Source organism: Saccostrea echinata, unplaced genomic scaffold (assembly GCF_033153115.1).
Source record: "Saccostrea echinata isolate AGI-Se365-2 ecotype Australia unplaced genomic scaffold, CSIRO_AGI_Sech_v1 ptg000029l, whole genome shotgun sequence".
NCBI classification, from domain to species: domain Eukaryota; kingdom Metazoa; phylum Mollusca; class Bivalvia; order Ostreida; family Ostreidae; genus Saccostrea; species Saccostrea echinata.
This window is the reverse complement of record NW_026889778.1, coordinates 19,329,826-19,350,889: the sequence shown is the minus strand read 5'-3', so window position 1 is coordinate 19,350,889 and position 21,064 is coordinate 19,329,826. Positions and strand designations below refer to the sequence as shown.

At 33.0% G+C, this 21,064-nt stretch overlaps 1 protein-coding gene across 6 annotated transcripts in view; it reads left to right on the top strand.

Moving 5' to 3' along the window:
- Positions 1–17,438, top strand: part of LOC133195691 (plasma membrane calcium-transporting ATPase 2-like) — a 66,070-nt gene extending 48,632 nt beyond the window's left edge. For 4 of the 6 annotated variants that reach the window (XM_061331609.1, XM_061331611.1, XM_061331608.1 and 1 more), the window contains 13 exons: positions 148–283; positions 474–580; positions 871–1,106; positions 2,343–2,491; positions 2,972–3,096; positions 3,862–4,041; positions 4,233–4,427; positions 5,655–5,846; positions 6,035–6,248; positions 7,055–7,266; positions 7,563–7,670; positions 8,608–8,778; positions 14,611–17,438. In XM_061331609.1, the coding sequence (XP_061187593.1) occupies positions 148–283; positions 474–580; positions 871–1,106; positions 2,343–2,491; positions 2,972–3,096; positions 3,862–4,041; positions 4,233–4,427; positions 5,655–5,846; positions 6,035–6,248; positions 7,055–7,266; positions 7,563–7,670; positions 8,608–8,778; positions 14,611–14,838 (2,253 nt within the window). In that variant the 3' untranslated portion in view covers positions 14,839–17,438. Of the gene's footprint in view, positions 1–147; positions 284–473; positions 581–870; positions 1,107–2,342; positions 2,492–2,971; positions 3,097–3,861; positions 4,042–4,232; positions 4,428–5,654; positions 5,847–6,034; positions 6,249–7,054; positions 7,267–7,562; positions 7,671–8,607; positions 8,779–11,429; positions 13,930–14,610 lie in introns of those variants that run through there. The other 2 variants (XR_009722232.1, XM_061331612.1) reach the window with 2 other exon arrangements.
- Positions 17,439–21,064: the final 3,626 nt, after the last annotated feature.

Here is a 21,064-nt window from a genome sequence, read left to right as displayed (position 1 = left end):
GTTCAGATATCAAAATTTGACTGTGCTAGAGACACTTTTTTTTAAAATAGAAAACTCATCTTTCAGTCCAAAAAAAAAAAAAACCATGGTTGGGGTGGAGGAGATGGGTTTCATGAAATTTGATGAAATGTATTTTTTCGATCGCAGAAAATGATGGACGACAACAACTTGGTGCGACATTTAGACGCTTGTGAGACAATGGGTAATGCCACTGCCATCTGCTCGGACAAGACAGGAACTCTGACCACAAACAGAATGACTGTTGTCCAGTCTTACATTGGAGGTAAAGAAAAATTAATGCATGTTTCATCTCGTGTTGATTCAAGATTTTTCTGATGAGATGAAAGTAAAGTGAAATTTAAACTCATGAGAAAGTCTAAAGTAGAATTATTTTGATCACAGTTATTGGAGTGATTATATATGTGTGTGTCTTTAGAGGAGTATTGTTATTAATGTTTCAAATGCCATTGTAGGAGCCCACTATAAGAGTACCCCCAACTTCAGTGCCCTGGCCCCAACTCTACAGGATCTTATTGTTAGGAGTATAGCTATTAACAGTGGTTACACCTCAAGGGTCATTGTAAGTACAAACTTGATTAAATATTGAAATTCCTTTTATTTTGAAGGATGTATAGTTTTGCAGGATTCAAATTTCAATGTTCTTGATTCAAGGTTTTGTGCAACCTGTGATTATAAGTAAAGATCTTTAATTTGTATTGGTGAACCTTATTCTGCAATTTAAAGAAAGTTTAAAAAAAGAAAAGAATCTATGTTTTCTTTATATGTGAACATGTTTTAATTGAAATATGCAGTTTCTAATGAAGTAATATTGTGAAGGATTATATGTTGAGTTCTAATACTTTGTTCTAGCCTGACAAAGATGGAGGACTCCCACAACAGCTTGGTAACAAGACAGAGTGTGCCCTGCTGGGATTTATCCTTGACCTTGGTCAGCAATACTATCCAATCAGAGATGAGGTTCCAGAAGAAGCCCTCTTTAAAGTCTACACATTCAACTCTGTCCGCAAGTCCATGAGCACAGTCATCAACATGAAGTTTGGGTACAGGCTGTTCACCAAAGGGGCATCTGAAATTGTCTTGAAAAAGTAAGAAGAATGGAGGAAACTGATCATGATGTATTGAAAGCAAAGTTGTAAATCTGATATTTCATGTATATGATAACTCAAGGGCACAAGATAATTTAATTGTAAATTTTATGAAAGAGCTTTTGTGAAAACAAATATCTTGTTTCATATATTCATAAGATGTTTACTTACACATGCTTAAAGGACTTATCGCATGTTTCTAAATTATTTGAAATTAAAAGCGTATTACGTTCCTTATGACCACAATTTATAAATTCTGTGTTTTTACTGTGCATGAATCGCGGTAATTAGCAAATTATTGACTCAAATGAAAACCCCTGAATTAAAAATCTAAGTTAATTAGATAGCGATCACGTGACCCCGTGACGTCAAAGGCGACAATGGCTGATCAGCTCTTCATTAATCTTACTAAAATATACGCGATACAACCTGAATTTTCTGCGTTGTGGACGACCAAATCACTTATTTTGTCGATATAAAATTGAATATTCAACCTTATATGTTAGAATTGTAAGCAAGAAAAAATCTGAAAAATCTGTTAACATTGTAAAAATAGCAGCGACGATAGCGAGGGAGACGCAGCGAAGACGAAGAAACTCGCCATAACAATGCAATTTGATTTGTCATCTTATCACATGTATTAACTTATTTGATTCACAAATTAAACATTATAAAACTTTGTTATTCTTCGTTTTGTATATAATATTAATTTATGCAAGTCTTCATATGTTTTTTAAAGGATAGCGATCTTGAAAAATAATTTCCTGATCACGAAACATTGCCGTAATTAGAGCTACAGGTTCTAAATGTTTTGAATAAAAAACGAAAATATCTTAAAAGCCTTATACCTTAGAACTAATTTATGTTTCTATAATAATTGAAAATCATATAAGGAATTAATTTTTTTCAACATTTTTCGTAATTTAGCTGCATTTGTCATTGATAACCCCGTTAATAGTGTGCATATTCTCATCTCTCTATCACCGAATTGTCGCCTATGACGTCAGAGCAGTATTTCGCGGAAATCCGACTGAAATATGCATATTGCCGTATTTGAATTTCAACTCTTAATATCTCTTAAAGTATGCTTTCAACAACGATTATTGTATTCAGCATTTTGATAAATAAGGTTATAGATAATATTTTTCATAAAATTACGATTTTTGAAAGATCATGCGATAAGTCCTTTAAGGAAGTAGTTAGTCTGTTTTCATGATAATTGATATTTTTTTAAAGATGTAATTACATTTTGGATTGCGATGGTAAGCCAAAGCCCTTCACAATGGAAGACCAGGAGAAGATTGTAAAGAATGTGATTGAACCCATGGCTGGAGACGGACTCAGGACAATCTGTGTCGCCTACAAAGATTACCACACTGATTCAAGTTAGTGTCTCACAATGAAAATTTGTGATGCATAGAAACTATGCCTAAATTAAGTTATCAGAGCAACTGACAAAGAGAGTTGTAATTCTCTATAGCAGTCATTAGAAAAACCTTTAGGATTCTGCTTAAAATCTAGATATTTTAAGTTCATCAACCCTTTGATAAGAGAGATGCTCTCCCTGAAATGTCAACTATTTCCTTTTATATAATATATATATATCAAATTTACGTGCTATTTTTGCCAAAATGTCAAGCTATGCTGAAAATGTTTGCATTTTAATTATAAGTTAGATTTCTTGTGGAGATCATTATTGTTAAAGCAGAATATTACACGAGTGAACAGAGGGACACTGAACCTTAATTTGATCTTGTATATATGCATATAAAATAATTTTCATGAACAATAAAGAGGTACATTTTACCACCGTATTCTGTGTATTAAATAGTTCATTGTATTAGAGAGTTCACTGTTACAATCAGGTACCAAAACTGAGGAAAATGAGGTGATTTTGAAGCCAGACCATGATTGGGAAGATGAGGATTCCGTCGTACGAAATCTGACCTGTATTCTGGTTGTCGGTATCCAGGACCCCGTCCGAGATGAGGTAGGTGTCTCCTACATTCAGTGATCATTAGTACTTTGGTCAAATTGGAGACTTTTTGGTATATTGTCATGGGTGTTTTCTCATGACCAAAAATCACAGCAGAATAGAGGCACATGTAGTTTTCCCTAGAAATTCCCCAAATTGTTTATATTTTCCAATATTGATTTGTTGGATGGCAATAAAATTAGAAAAACAGTTAAAAATTTGTCAGTTAGATAGAGCTAGGGAGACACTGCTTTTTTTGTCCAGTCAAGTGAGGTCCCTAATCCCTTTTAAATTTTTACCAACTTTAATGAAAACAAACAAAAGCTGTAGGAGACATAGCATTTCGAAGAATTGTCCACACATTAATCTTTTACTGATAATCAAGGGAACATTGCTCATCAATTTAGAACCAGTAGAGAAAATATTATATATCTTAATGTTTGTGTAAAGTTTCATTGATATTGGATCAAAACTATTGATTTGAGAATTGTTGCAACAATGCTCATCTAAATTAAAAAAATTACAATACAAAGCTAGTATCTTTGATTTTAATGTAAATTTCTTCCCAGAATGGATGAATAGGGCTATTTTTAGAATGAGTGAAAAACACTGACTTTGACATAGAAAGAAGAATTGTTGTTACTATGCACAGAGACATGTTGTTGGCACTGGTGAACTGGTTTATGATCATGGAAAATTTAGATTATGTTGGAGACTATAATTTGTCTATTTTTAAGATTCATGATGGAATTAATATATGGCTTTTATTTTAATTTTCAGGTCCCTGCAAGCATAAAACAATGTCAGAGTGCTGGAATAACAGTAAGGATGGTCACAGGAGACAACGTTAACACAGCACGATCCATTGCCACCAAGTGTGGTATTCTGACTCCACATGACCATTTTCTTGTTCTAGATGGAAAGGAGTTCAACAAACGTATCAGAGATGCTAATGGAGAGGTAAATTGTCTTGTCATTAAAATTCCATGCTTTCCTCACAAAAATCAAAATTGGTAACATGAAATCATTTGACAGTATGATATATTGATAAATCGAAGTGAATTTTTCCATATATTTTAGGATAGAAGCTTTTAGATAATGTTTAATGTTGAATGTATTTATCATACATCATTTCAATAACACTTTTTTAGGTTAGCCAGGAACTTCTAGATAAAGTTTGGCCAGACCTGAGAGTTTTGGCCAGGTCATCGCCCCAAGACAAGTACACTTTAGTAAAAGGCATTATAGACAGCAAGAGATCAAGCAGCCGAGAAGTGGTGGCAGTTACTGGGGATGGAACCAATGATGGCCCAGCCCTCAAGAAAGCTGATGTTGGATTTGCTATGGTAGGGTTTTATGTATGTGATAAAAGTGGGAGGGAAAGGGGGTGTAAAAAATTTGGTTCTCAAATTGATAATGATGCATATCTTAGACACTTTGAAGCCTATGATCATCAAACCTTGTCAGTTGATGCATGTTGAGTTCTGGGAGTATGTTAACCAAAAAGTGGGTCACTGTGACCTACTTTTAAAAAATCATGGCTGTATCTGATATTTTAGGATAATAAGAGGCTTAGAATCATCAAACTTTGTTGATAGGTCCTCTTGCGTGTTTCAACCAAAAAGTAGGTCACTATTTTTGGAATTTCATAGTTGCTTCTTGATATTTAGGATAATAAAGGGTCTAGAACCATCAAACTTTGTTAGTTGACTTGTTTAGGTTCTTGGATTTTGTCAAAGAAGTGTCACTGTGATGACCTTTTGGAATTTTACACCATTATATATAAATATTTGGGATAATAAGAGACATTGAATCGTCAAACTTTTTCAATTGATACATCTTGGGTTCTCTGAGTGTGATAACCAAAAAGTGGTTCTTGGTGTCCTACTTTTGGAATTTCTTGGTTTTATCTAAATATTTCCAATAACAAGAGATTTTGAATCATCAAAGTCTGTGAGGACCTCAGAGTGTTTCAATCCAAAAGTTGTGTGACCTACAGTATTTTGGAATTTCATAGTTGTAATATTTAGGATACTAAGAGGCTTAGAATCATCAAACTTTGTTACTTGACTCGCTTGGGTCCTTGCATTGTGTCACCCAAAAAGTAGATCAGCATGACCTACTTTTAGAGTTTCAAGGCTATATCTGAATATTTCCGATAAGAAGAGGCTAAGAATCATCAAACTTTGTCAGTTTAAACATCTTGAGTTTTCAGAGTGATTAAACCAAAAAGTAAGTCACACTGACCTACTTTTGGAATTTCAAGGCTTTATCTAAGTAATTGGATACTAAGAGCTTTTAGTTTAGAAGTGACAGGGTAATACAATTCATCAGAAGAGTGATTCTAGGCACTTGGGCCTCTTGTTTAACGTTTTCATCAAAATATTTTGATAAATAATAAAACGGAATAAGAAAAATTGTTTGAGAGATCCTTTACAAAATATGCAGGAAAAATAAACGTGTGTAGAAAAAATCTTATGTTTGTTAAAACGACAAGTTTGGATAATTTATAGCATATAGCCAAACTGACAACCTCTTCAGGCAAAAAGTAAATTGTGGTTCTTATTTTTCAGGGTATCTCAGGAACAGATGTAGCAAAGGAGGCGTCGGATATTATTCTGACAGATGACAATTTTACCAGCATTGTCAAAGCTGTAATGTGGGGCAGAAATGTCTACGACAGCATCGCTAAATTTTTACAATTCCAGCTCACTGTCAATTGTGTTGCTGTGATGGTGGCTTTCTTTGGAGCATGTATTATCAATGTAAGTTAGGGGTACATTTCATGATGTTGACAGGTCTACATATCAGTGCTATCTTGAAATTTAACTTCAGCTATCGGAAATTAAAAAGTTTGGACATCCAGATTTCTTGTTTTTGTCATATTGATTTTCTTGACACAAAAAATTCATTTGCTATCAGTGAAATTTTTTTTTTTTTGGTCCATTTACAGGACAGTCCATTGAAAGCTATCCAGATGTTATGGGTTAATCTGATTATGGACACCCTAGCATCTCTAGCTTTGGCCACTGAGCTGCCCAGCCCAGAACTTCTAAAGAGAAAACCTTACGGCAGAACCAAAGCTCTTATCTCCCGAACCATGACAAAAAATATTTTGGGACATTCTATTTATCAGCTTATTGTTGTATTTGTTCTGTTATTTGCAGGTCAGTATCGCTCACTATGTTTGTTATTTGATATGATAGTTGTTCCTTTTCAAAAAGCACATTTTTATGACCATTATTTTGCATTTTATATTGTTAAGGGCTATTCCAGTAAAACTTATCTTAGGGGTAGCACATAAAAATTCACTACCATTAATTTAGCTTTAGAATCAAGAGATGAGAAAGAATACTCTAATAAGTATTTTAAACTTTCCATTTAGAAAACATTTAAATTTTTTGTAATCTTAATGTTTGTATAAAGGTACTTGCTATGTCATAGGCATTGCATCAAGATGTTTATCAAATTTTGATGTAGATTAGTAAATCGTTTTTATGTTAGGCTAAAATGTTCACACATATATAGTGAAACACAAAAAAACTGTTGAAATATTTGGCCATACAATAGTTGAAAAGGACATATTGTTTTATGGGACCTGAAAAATGATAACTAACAAAAACATACATTTGAAGGAATAAGTTATTTTATTCACTGACATTCGAAGACAATTGTAGATTTTATTTTTCTGTAGGGAGGGTGGTTGACCATTTTACAAAAAAAAAATTTTTTTACTTTATAGATGATGGGTCTAATATTTATGTACCCCTTCAATAAGTTTTACAGACAATTTTTAGTAGTTTAAAAAAATGACTATAATGCAAATTTTTTCCTCACAAATATTTAGGATGGATAATAGTATAATATTATGTCACAATGAATGCTATATAAAAAACAATTATCTGTAGAATAGGTGAAAAAAGATTAAACAATTATTGTTGCAGGCATTAAAATTTTTTTTTTTCTTTTACAGGAAATAATTTGTTTGAAATTGATGATGGAAAATATGCGAAAATCCATGCCCCTCCATCACAGCACTTCACTATTATATTTAATACATTTGTTATGATGACATTATTTAATGAAATTAATGCTCGAAAAATTCATGGGCAGCGTAATATTTTTGAAGGATTAAGAAGAAATCCTGTATTTATAGGAATATGGATTGGTACATTTGTAGCACAGGTGAGGATTCTAAACCATATACATGTATATCTGATTCTCTAGCTAGCAATTATCACTTCTTCAAAATTTGGTATCAGTTTAAAGAAAAACTGTGATTTAATCAAAGACCTTGATGGCAAATAACAAAAATATTTGAAAATATGACGTATAAAGATATGTTGAAAAAGAAAAACGGGAAACAACAACAAAATGGGGAAAAAAGTTCTCTTTTTAAATGAAAGAAAATGTCACTTGTGTGTATTTTTAACATGTTATATGAAATCTGGAGAATAATGTAATGTGACTTAAATTTACAGATAATCTTAGTACAGTTTGGTGGCACTGTATTTTCTACAAAGGCACTAACATTAGACCAGTGGTTCTGGTGTGTGTTTTTAGGAGTAAGCACATTATTATGGGGACAGGTAAGTCTGTTATGCAAAATATTCTTATATCTGTATTTTCCTCTTGTACTAAGTAATGTTTCAGCAATGTTTGGTTATGATATGAAAGGGATCACTATCAAGTTTGTTGGGTATGTGAGGGCATTAACAACAGTCGGAGATGGGCTTGTTACATATAAATTATCCCATATGTTTCCAACTTGTTATTGCCCTGACATACCCAACAAACTAGATAGCGATCCCTAATATTAACATTTAAGTATGAAATTAAAATGTACAGTATAAATCAAAATACTGTCTAATAGAACTGAAGTACAGGCAGCAATCCATGTTAATTTCCATTATCTTGGCTCTGATAAAATACAGTCCTAAGGGCCATGCATAGGTTAAAACTTTATGGCACTTCATCTCAAGCAGGTGAAATCTCTACATGAGTAAAAAATTCTTTGAATGAGATGTAAGACAACATACAATCAATCCTTGTAGAGAAACAAAACTTCTTAAAGTAAATTTGAAGAGGATTTTCTTGGTGTAGATTTGAGAAAATTTTTTTTTATCAGAAGACTAGAAATTCATTTTACTCCATACAGCTCAATTTAACAATCTCAGATTGCACCAAAAATCCTGCAATAAGTTTGATTTTTTTTCTTCTCCAATTGTATGAGTGACAGGAAGTTGTATAATCTAGGCAAGAAATTGCCTGGTATATTTTCTTCCAAAATACCAATAATTTAAGTGGAGTTATATTATTATGTAGAAAAACAAAACACTTTTCATTGCATTAAAGGCCATTATGCTCACCCAGTGTACTTTCACTTTTGCCAGGCTAGTAAGCAATTTCAAAAATGTTATAATCTAGGAGGGTTAATTTTATTCTGATTTGTCCTTTTTCACATACTTATTGCTTCTTGTTTCTTAGAACAATGAAGCTTTAATGTGCTTTGTGTTGTTTTGACAGATAATTACAACTATTCCAACATCTGTCATACCAAAGAACATCTGCAAGAAGGGTAAGAAATCCCTGGAGGTGGAAGATGAAGAAGAGGAGGAGGTAGAAGAGGTGGACGGAATGCCGGGACGCCGCGGACAGATCTTGTGGATCCGAGGCCTGGCTCGTCTGCAGACTCAGGTAAGGGCATGCTGCTGTGTGAGTGTATGCTGTTGTCGACTAAACATATATTCCATTGTTGTGCAACTATTACCTAGAGAGAAACTGACTATTTCCATGCAGGTTACTAACTGTAGAATTTCAGGAATTTTGTTTAATATGATTGAGATTTTTACAGGGTTGCAGTTGATATTTTTTTTTTCAGTTTTCTTAAGTTTTTTGGTTATGATTAAATCTTGAGCATCGATCAAGCTGAAAATTGAATTTCTTCCACTGTCCTACTGTTTAATTATGTCAATTTGATTATTCTTCTTTAAAGTAGCTGCAGCATATATTGAAGTAGCAATTGGAAGAAATCAATTTTGCAAGTGCATTGAAAGCATTTTTGATAGATATATAGATAGATTATATCACCACAGTATTCAGTTTTTAATTAACCTAGGCAGATTTTAATGCTTAAATAAAAAGCCGATTGTTAGTAGCACATGGCAACAAGTTTATCTTATAGGTACATGTAATTTCTTATACACATTACCATTTCTTTTAAAATGGAAATCCAGATTATTAGTTTCTCTCCATGAACATCTATATTAAACTTCCAAAAGGTTTTTTGAATTTATGTTATTAGGATATCTGTCATCACAATTTAGACTTGTTGCCTGGAGCTAAATTAGTATGATCATGATTTTAGACATTTTGTGAATATATGCTAGAGATGTTTTTAGTTTATCCATGCATTTACAGACATCTTGAGAACATGATTAGTGTCACCTCTTCATTCATTTGCGTTAGTCCCAATCATTTTTGTTTGGATAGTGGTTAGGGTGTTTTTTTTTTCCTGTTTTTGGGAGAAAGTTACCCAGTGAGAAAGAGAACATTGTTTTTGGTGTTGTACAGTCCTCAGTGTTTTTCCAGTTTTTGTTATATCCTGTATCATAGTCATGGCCCGACCCTGGTTTTTTCTTTTGTTTGGTCTTCATTTTCAACAGCTCGAGCATGCTCATCAGTCTCTGTTACTATCCTCCCGCCGTGAGGAGCATTCAGGTTTCTTATTTATTCATTGTGCAACAAATCCCATTCCACCATGTTGACCTTGTATCAACTAAGAAGCCTAAAGCAGCAGAACCAAATTTGGTTTCTTGTAGTTTTAGCAAGGTGTATAGTGAATGTGGTCCCTTTCATTGTTGTGGCTTTCCATTCAGTAGCAATTTATTAAATTTGGAAAGACCATGACAAAACTGTTTTGCAGATTAAATGTGAATCTCTTTTCATTGGCAGTTACGGGTAGTCCGAGCGTTTAAAAGCACACTGGAGGACTTGGAGGAAAAACGTAGTGTCAACAGTTATCACAGTTTTCATAGCTTGCGAAGTTCTCGCTCTCACCAGGGGCCCCGACCCATGAGCGAGTCGGTGACCATTGCAAACCACCATGAACGAATTTGCCGCCGATTAACTACGGCGTTTGAAAAACCATTTCCCAAAATGCCCGTCTCCCCACCCGAGCCTGGATTTAGACTTAAGAGCCAGTCATATGAAAATGTTCCCCTTGTCTCTAAACAGCCATCTCCTCTGATGGCCCCAATAAACCCTAACCACCGGGAATCTTCCCCTAAGACTTTGAGTTATGCTGACGTTAATAGTATTACGGAAACTTCTATATGAGGAAAGTTTCCTTTACGATCTGAAGGAAATAAACTGTTCCTTAGACATTTTAGACAACTGATGGTCTCCAGTCTGCTTGTTTCTGGGTATGCTGTGATGTTTTGCTTATAAATCAGTGATTTTTTGATACTGATTGTGTATGTTTTTTAATGATAGTAGTTGAGATGTGCTTTCATGGAAAGAGACAGTTTTTATAATTGTAAAAATATATATTCAGAAGAGACATATTGAAATATGCTTCCTAGAATTTGTAGTAGTTAGTACATTGTCTGAAACTTGCCTGTTGCAGGAAGTCCCTTTTTAACCAAGTTATGTGTGTTTAAGGGTATTTATAAGAGGAATGACTATATGTGGCAAAGGATTTCTTTTTTCATGAAAAAAAACCTCCACTAAGGTTTTGCAAGTGAGGTGTAAGTGAGTAGAAATAAATACATATCACAGGTTTTTTTTACCTCGAGGATGAAGAAAATTTCTATTTTACTTAGAATTCTAGGAATTTGGGAACTGGACTCTGATTCTTAAAACCAAACATACTAATAACTCCAGTTCCAAGAAAAAAAAACCCTTGTCCTCACTTAGTCTTTGTGACATGTTTTTGAAAAGTCACAAAGTATATAGTATAATTTGATGTCGCATATTGCAAATATTGTGTGCAATTGTCCAAGAGTCCTGGCCTTGTATTGTTGCCCCAGAATCAGGTATATACGAACACTGTTGTGTTGTATAATGTCTTGCGCTGTAGCTTTTAGTCCATACACATCAGTTTGTGCTAGAAATTTTAAGTTCTTTTACAAAACACAGCAGTATGCTTCAACAATAAGACTCATTGATAGAAGGTTTACACTGACATATAGAAATAAGAAAAAGTCAAAATATTCATATAAATCTTTATATGTAATGGACTGAACTAACCATGAGTTGATGTTGTTGAGACATACTGCACAGATTGTAGTTTATCCCAACTTCTTTTAAACCCAACCTGATTTGTTGTGTTCAATTTCTTTTTTCAGATTCGTGTAATTAATGCATTCCGTATGGGCGTAGATGCACGATTTGACAGTTCTAGTATCACATCAATGCACAGTTACCATTCTCTACAAAATCAAAAGCTTAGAAAACCTGTGACCACCGCATCAAGTCCGCTAGCGACGTCAGGTGATGAGGGAGGGGCGGCTGAAACACCGTTCTAAGCAATGCTGTTACTCAAGGGGCAAATGGTTTCAGTGCCGAATTAAGACAATTTACATTAAACTCACGGGAACATTCTCTATATTTTTGGTGTATGCTAAAACTATGAAGCTAAAAAAAGATATATTTTTCCCATTATTTTGAACTTGGAAAAGATATTTTTAGCTTTAAGTACTGTTCAGTGTATGAAGCGCTCTTATGTAAATTGAACAAGTTATTGTATCATAATGTAAAGCAGCAAATATTCCATTGTTTCTGTGTGAAGGGAGAGTGAAAAGTGGGAATCCATCATATTTTTTATTACCTGGGTCTCTGTGCAGTGATCACTTTATAGTATTGCATGTATTTCCCCCCAAGCTTTGATTGGTCAGTTTGAATGTTATGACTAAATCAGCTTTGATTGGTCGGTTTGAATGTACTGACTAGATCAGCTTTGATTGGTCAGTTTGAATGTTATGACTAGATCAGCTTTTGATTCATTGATCTGAATGTTATGACTTGATCATGCTTTAGTTCTTGTGACTTGTAGTCATTTCCTTTCATTCATTTTACTACTTATGATTTATATGTTTGATATGTATAGATAGCTGAAGACATAGCTGGAAATTGACCAATCCTCCTTTTCCATTATTGTCAGGTGATTTTATTTTTCTTTGGTTCCTGTCAAAACCTTTTTGATTGTTCAACATCCAGATCACAGGACCCCCAAACACCACCTTCCATAATAACCCATCCTCCTTCCATCCCAACATGTATATAAATACCTCATTTTAGAAGAAAAGATAATTGTAGACAGAACTGTCTTCAATATTGACATCAACAAAGATGATCAATACCTTATGTAGAGGGTTTATAATGTTGCATATTCCCTGGTTTATTCATCTAAGTGCGTAACAGTTATTGAATAGGATACTTAATGTCCCATGAACACCATTGTCTTTGGAATTACTAGCGGATACTCCAGATAGCATTCCCACTTAAATATAGCATATGTATCAAGTTTCATATATATTTAGATCAAATGATAATTTCTAAGACTTCATGTTTTGAATAAAGAGAGACATTCTTCGCTATACCACAGGTTTTACCATTTTATTGAGGGATTTTTTAAAAAAAAATGTAAATTTTATCTGTTTTTCGGATTGCATCTTGACATATTCGGTGATATTGCAGTAGACTAACATTGTCCTTAAATGTTGATCAAACAGATATAAGGGACCAGTCCATCTTTCATTTGTATTGAATCACTCCATTGCAAACTGTGTGAAAAAAAGTTTGCATGGAAATAGATTTGTGAACTTGTAGTCATAAGACTGTGATGAGAAAAATCAGTTTCTGTTTATTTATGATTGTACAGACATGTGCAGGACAGCAATTTGTGTGGGATGATTTATCCATTGTTTTAAATTGTATGTTCTAGTTATATGATTTGATTGTCATTTATCCATATCATGAATGTGTATTTTTGCTGATGTAGCTTAGGAATTAACAATGTTTACAGCTTACCTATAGTTTCTCTAATTTTTGTTTAAATGTTTTCTGGAGAGAGGAATTTGTTGAAAAAACACATTTCACATTCCAATTTTTATATTCATTTACTTTCCATTTGAAGTTTTTCCTCATTTGATGTCTTACAAAATTTGGTTCTGGTACATTTAATTCTTTTACATATTAAAATATAAAATATAATATAGAATGATATTAAAGTAACAAATATCTAGGGAAAAATTAAAAAGACAGTGAAAAAAGTAACGAATGAGTGATTTTTTTCTTAGAAATTGAATGTATTCACTTGACAGTAATTAAATAAATTGACATATCTATAAATATATAATATTATTTTTATATTAATATTATCATGCATATAAGAAATTTCTTTTGCTTTACAAATAAAAGTTTTAATTTTTTTTTCTCTTGTTTCAATTATTACATTCATGATGAAAAGTTCTAGTTAAATGTCCACACAAACAACACAGGAATTTATTTAGAAGGGTGCACCATTTGATATTTTCATACATGTGTAAGAGAGAGAGTGTGAGATTTGCAGATGTTGGCTCTGTACTGTATAAGGCCATTTTTTGGATGTATCAGAATATTGTTAATTTCCTAACTTGAATTGCATATGTCCATAGACCTATGCTATTCGTATGTAAAAGTTAATATTGTGTTTGTTTATAAAACAACCACATGTATAATGTATATTTCTTTGTACTCCTTGCTGTGTTTAAATAGCTGTGTATACATTCCTTAACATAGATAATTTAAAATATTTGTTTATGGGTTTTATTACAATAGAGAAATAAAAATTTAAATGTCTGATAATTTGTCTGTATTTTCTTTTATGTTGAATTGTGAGAGTTACCCCACCTTTTTGAACAAATAGATAATATCCTTAATTCTACATGAAATATTGCCCTAAGAATCTGTAAGTACTTTTGTCACTGTATAATAATATTTCATCCCTTATCACAATTGCACGTTTTCATATAGATGCATTTTATGAATTTTTAGAACAAAGCTGGTCACTTTACACTTACATAATGTAATTAGTTTGAAATTGATGTTGATGGGCACACAGTTTGATTGAAACTTAAAGAAAATGCAATGTGTTGTATTTTCTGAGAGTTTGTAATTATGAATGAAAAAAGCTTCAAACCATTGACCGGAAGTGACGTAGTTGTCTTGCAGAATGTATTTGAATGTTTGTCAACATGAGCATGACCACACTGCAGTTTTTCAACTTGTAGCATGTGTACTTTCAGTTTGCATGTTATTTAAGGTGCATGTCTATCCTACTTTCGTTTACAGTTGCCTAATATGAAGCCTGATTTTACCATTTGAAAATTATACATTTTTTTTTTAAATTAAATCGTGCAAGACGTAAAAAATATCGTAAGCAATTTTATTTTTCTAATAAAGTAATGGAAATTCATATTTCACAAATTCAGTGAATGAATATACCCATGCATTGATGTAAGGCCTTTTTTCTACTTTCTCTTTCAGATCCGTGTTGTAAATGCTTTCCAAATGGACTTTGACACTTCCCAACTAGACAGCTACGATAAGAGGAGTCGACCTTCAGTAATTAGTCTTCAATCATTACAATCAGCACAACACAGGTCGGCCATCTCTAAAAAACCCAATCTGGCAAGTTCGCCGGAAATAGACGAGGGAAACAATCGATCCCCTCTATTTGGAAGACAAGACAGTATCCCCTATGCTGATGAATAAGCTCATAGAAAATACTATGAATTTAGGTTTTATGTAATTTACTCTTTTGGAATATTCCATAGACTCGAGTCATTCTTAAAAAAAAATCACACGTTTCTATATTTTATATAACCCATTTGTTCATGCAGACCAACATTCGCAACTTGCTCTCACATACACATGTATATTACTCTTCTGATGTTTTTCTCAATTATAATTATATTTCTTTAAAAAGTTATGCTAAACGGAATATATTTTGTCACGGACTTGCAGGAGTAAAAGCTAAAATGATAAAAAAACAACAACATTTGTTCCAATTGTTAACAATTTATTAAGATGATTGCTCATTTACATGTAAAGAAAAAAAAAGCAGTGAGATGTTTTGCATGAGAATTGGATGCTCTGAGACATATTCATCTCATTTGAACGTGTATGCATAATGACATTGCGATATAATAGCATGCTATAACATATGGAACATATATTAAGTTGCTTATACTGAAATCAGTATATCTCCCTGTGTCGGTTTATATTCAGGAAACAGCAACAATAAATGGGTCAAGCCAACTCTAAAATTTTATTCTTTCCCCTAATTTTATGATGTTTAATTTAATTGTTCGATACTTTATATTTAAAAAAATAGAGGACTATAACACAGATATTATAATACAATATGATATGGATAATATAGTATTTTACAAGGATAAGTTTGTGAGGCAGCTACGGTATGTAGAGTGTTATGTTTCTGATAAGAGTACTTGTTGAGTTCCTACACTATAATACACCAAGAGTGATATTGACGACCTAATTTCTTCTGATGATCTTCCGTAATCTTGAATTATCTCACGTTTGTTGTAGACTTCGTAAAAAGTCCAGACCTTTCAGGAAAGAAGTTCCAGTATCAACCGGAAGCGGAAGTACGTCATAACGAGACTATTAAAATGTCTGCTTTACATGGGTTTAACATTTGGCATTTCGGCGACTTTTACAGAAGGACAGAATTTGCGCGCCATATTGATATATATCCCATAAGCCACTTGTAGCATAGTGTCATGTGTGGCATGTCACCTTGAAGGCATGAAGGCTCTCTTCACTAACCTATGTATATTGGTGTATATGTTACAATCACCTAACATTATTCCTTACCGGCGAAAAGTAATGGGATTTGGCTGATGTGTTTGATTTTATATATATATTCAATATCAGACACTGGCATGCATGTAAATTGTCAATTTAATCTTGCAGTGATTTGTTTAGATAGTCCTCATTGTGAACACCACATATTTATTGGGTTATGTTGCATCTGTTTTATTTTTTGACACAAATATCACGTATCTTCGTTGTTATAAGTTATGCATATTGCATACTAAATGCTGTTCATGTTGTCAAGAAATGAAAAGGTCTTGATGTATAATTTATGTGCTATTTATTCTGTTCTATTTTCATGATCACGAAAATGTGTTAAAACTGCTAGAAAGAAAAAAAATTATTGAAGTGCAAATTTAGTGGAGGCTTTTTTATGTTCATTGCAAAAACGTTGTGACCTCTATTTCTTCACAAGTTAGAAGGATAACTTCCTACACTCTATCGTTGTTGTTCTGTATTTGTAAATGTTACCATGAAAAAAAAAATCTTCTCCGTTTGTTAACTGAGTTGTTTGAACCCTGCACTTAAATTATTTTTGTCTGAAATCACCAGAAATACCAAAAACGAAAAAAAAAAAAATACAACTAGTCAAACACACTGTGATACACACATGAAGAAAAATAGCCTCAAAGTTACTGCATCTGTACTTATATACCGGAAATGTGTCCAAAGTTATACCATTTCATAGAATGGTATGGTAGTAGATTGTATATATATATATATACATGTATATATACTTGTCTAAATGGAATGTTAGGAATTTCACCTTTTCTGTCTGTTGAGGTTTTCAGTCTTGTACATGTGTATCATATCCTGTTCCATTAAGTTTGATTTTGTGTGTAGATTAAGCATGTTGCTAACGTGTGTGACGCTGGTTCATGTTGAAAACGAGGCTGCTGTCCTGCTGCTTTTACAAGAGAATCCTAACCTGATCAATTAAAATTTTTGATCCTACCTAGATTATTGAACAATCCGCCTAGACACCTACATGTTAAGTGAAATTCATTTCGAAAAACCACAGTCTACCACAAATGCAAATTAACTGAAATTCAAACACATGTAATGCGTTTTATTTTGATGACGTTTTATAGATCATTACAGTAAATCAGGATTACAGTGGTTGCACTTAAATAACTAAAATAAATTCCTATGATGACAACAGAATTTTATAGTTCTCTAAACAAGAGTGAAGATAGATGATTTCCCCCCAAAGAATTGTTAAAATTTATCTCTGCTTTTTTTGCGTCACGTCTTCACAAGACGATATTATGTTAACAGGTGACGCCATAATGCTTGTTAAAATGTTTGTAAGAGTGGAATGCGATTTGAAGAGTACATATATAAAAGTTTTGTACAAGGTTTTGTGATGCAAGAAAACATGGTTTATATAATTTATTGTGTTTTTAATCCAAAAAGTGTGTTGTATTAGAAACATGTTGAAATAAAGAAATAACCTTTATACAAAACTAAAATAAGTTGTTCTAGTTAATTTGCTTTTCCGTTTTGTTTAAAAAAAAGTTTAATATAATTTTCATTTCTATTTTGTTTTCTGATATGGTAGCTGCATTGCTCTAAGTTCGAAGCAGTGATTTGAAAAAAAGGAAAAGGGGGGAGGTGAGGCGTTAATCGAGTGACTAAACATTACTCCTCTCAGAAACATGTAACACATTTCTTTTTAGCTCACCTGAGCTGAAAGCTCAAGTGAGCTTTTCTGATCACATTTTGTCTGTAGTCCGTCTGTCTGTCTGTCTGTCTGTCCGTCTGTCCGTCCGTCTGTAAACTTTTCACATTTTCGACTTCTTCTCCAGAACCACTGGGCCAATTTCAACCAAACTTGCCACAAAGCATCCTTGGGTGAAGGGGGTTCAAGTTTGTTCAAATGAAGGGCCACGCCCTCTTCCAAGGGGAGATAATTAAGAATTGGTGAAAATTTGGTGTCATCTTTTAAAAATCTTCTTCTCAAGAACCATTAAGCCAGAAAAGTTTATACTTATGTGAAACCTTCATTACATAGTGTAGATTCAAGTTTGTTCAAATCATGACCCCCGGGGTAGGGTTGGGCTACAATGGGGGATCAGAGTTTTACATAGGAATATATAGGGAAAATCTTTAAAAATCTTCTTCTCAAGAACAACAAAGCCACAATTAGTCATATTGATATGGAATCATCCTCAGGTAGTGTAGATTCAAGTTTGTTCAGATCATGACCCCCAGGGGTAGGTTGGGGCCACAATGGGGGATCAAAGTTTTACATAGGAATATATAGAGAAAATCTTTAAAAATCTTCTTTTCAAGAACATCAAAGCCACAATTAGTCATATTGATATGGAATCATCCTCAGGTAGTGTAGATTCAAATTTGTTCAAATCATGACCCCCGGGGGTAGGGTGGGGCTACAATGGGGGATCAAACTTTTACATAGGAATATATAGGAAAATTCTTTAAAAATCTTCTTCTCAAGAACAACAAAGCCACAATTAGTCATATTGATATGGAATCATCCTCAGGTAGTGTAGATTCAAATTTGTTCAAATCATGACCCCTGGGGGTAGGGTGGGGCCACAATGAGGGATCAGAGTTTCATATAGGAATATATAGAAAAAAAAATCTTCTTCTCAAGAACCACAGAGTCACAATTAGTCATATTGATATGGAATCATTCTCAGGTTGTGTAGATTCAAGTTTGTTCAAATCATGACCCCTGGGGGTAGGGTGGGGCTACAATGGGGGGATCAAATTTTTACATAGGAACATATAGGGGAATTCTTTAAAAATCTTCTTCTCAAGAACAACAAAGCCACAATTAGTCATATTGATATGGAATCATCCCCAAATATTGTAGATTCAAGCTTGTTCAAGGCATCCTCCAGCAGTAGGGTGGGGCCATAATGGGGGATCAAAGTTTAACAAAAGATCATATACAGGAAATATCTTTAAAAATCTTCTTCATTCTCAAGAACAACAAAGCCATGATCAGTCATATTGATATGGAAGCATCCTCAGGTAGTGTACATTCAAGTTTGTTCAAATCATGCAATCATGAACCCCCCCCCCCCCCCCCCCAAAGCAGGGTAGGGTGTTAGACATATCTAAAATTCTGTTTTAAAGAATAGCAAAATCATGATTAGTTATATGAAGATAGAAGCATCCTCAGAAGGTTTATATTCAGTTTCATTCAGAACATGGCACCTTGGGGTAGGGTATGCCTAGAACAGGCGATTAAAGCTTTATATATGAATATATAGGAGAAATATAGGAGAAGAAATCTGCTGACGAAGAACAGCAGGGCCATATTGACTCAGGTGAGCGTTGTGGCCCATGGGCCTCTTGTTTAAAAATCGTATGATTAACGAACAGACGAAAACCCCAAAATGACTGGGAAATTATCTTTGACATTCACTGCTCTGATGGAAAACCCTGGAAAAGACTAGTTATTTAAAAAAGAGACCCCCTTAGATTAATGAGATTTTTTTTATGTGAGTTTCAATATTTGTTGCTTGCCTAGCTATTGGAAATCGTATCGTACGTGTATAGCATAAGACGCTAAATGAGAAGGAATTTGAAAAGCAGAAGGAATATGAAAAAATTAAATAATTTTGATTAAACAAAGCAAATGTTAGTCGTTATATATGTTCGTTATATGTTATCAGAATATTTTTTTAAAAGGTATATATATGAATGAAATTCTTCGGCAACACTTAAAATAAATAAAGGTTTACGTCTATAAAATTACGTTGATTACGTCCAATTATTTACTTTCATTTATCGCGGTTGATACATTACTTTTGTATCAGACTTTGTACAATGTTTGATGTTCTCTTTAAATTGTCCACATTTGTAAACTTAATCCTTACTTTAATAATGCATATTAAGTCAAACCCGCCTTGAAATAGTGAAACTTTCCTGACAGAAATAAGAAAAAGAGTCGTCTCCCACTGTGCAGAAATTGAAATTTCTATCCATGAGAAAGTAATGAGAATATGTAACTATGTGTTCCGTACCAGGCTCATTTACAACGAATTCGCAGAAAAAGTTATCAATAATTATTAATTTTCATTTGTATAAATATTTTTTTTTAAATTTGATAAATACTGCATGCTTGGGAAAAGTACGCCCTGTGAAAAAATCTAAAATTTAATAATGAACTGGATCAAAAAGTCATCTATATTGCTTTTAAAAGCATTTACGAGGGTCAATCCATAAGAAATGTTACTAGTGCTATAAAATTTTCCTTTTTTTATGCGGCGCCTTCATGATCCAATACCTTTCAGCATTCATTTTCAAATAATAAATAATTTATAATAGGAAGTAATCAACAAAACGTGGTATAACAAAACCTTGATCTATTTTGACCGTTTCCTAAACAAAATCATTCAGATACATGTATATACTTCTTTAATACTTTGAAATATCCAACTTCAGTTAATTGTACCTATCTTCAATCAGTTACCTATCTTCAAATCAATTATACTTATCTCTAAATGAATTAAAGATAGGTTTAATTCAATTATACCTATCTTTAATTCATTTGAAGATAGGTACAAACGATTTGAAGATAGGTACAGTTTATTTGAAGATGGGTAAAAATCCTTTGTGGATATGATCCAATTGTACCTATCTTCAAATCAGTTGTACTTATCTTTAAATCATCTGCACCTATCTTCAAATGAATTAAAGATAGGTATAATTCAATTGAACTTATCTTCAATTGAATTAAGATGGGTGTAATTCCATTAAAGAAAGGTGTAATTTATTTGAACCTACAAATGTAGGTTTCATTATTTAGAGCTAGATAGGTATAATTATTTACATACACATATCCTTAATTCATGTGGACGTATCTTTATTTCAATTCTACCATCTTTAATTCAATTGTACCTATCTTCAATTCATTTGGAGATAGGTTCAATTGTTTGAAGATAAGTACAATTGTTTGAAGATAGGTTCAAATATTTGAATATCTGTTAATTTGGCGTTCCATAAATTTGAAGATTAATACTAATTAGGGTTATGTAATTAGCGTATAACAAAACAACGTTATCGGCGTCTTCGTGACTACTTTTCATAAACATATCATAGCTATCGCCTTCAATTTTAATAA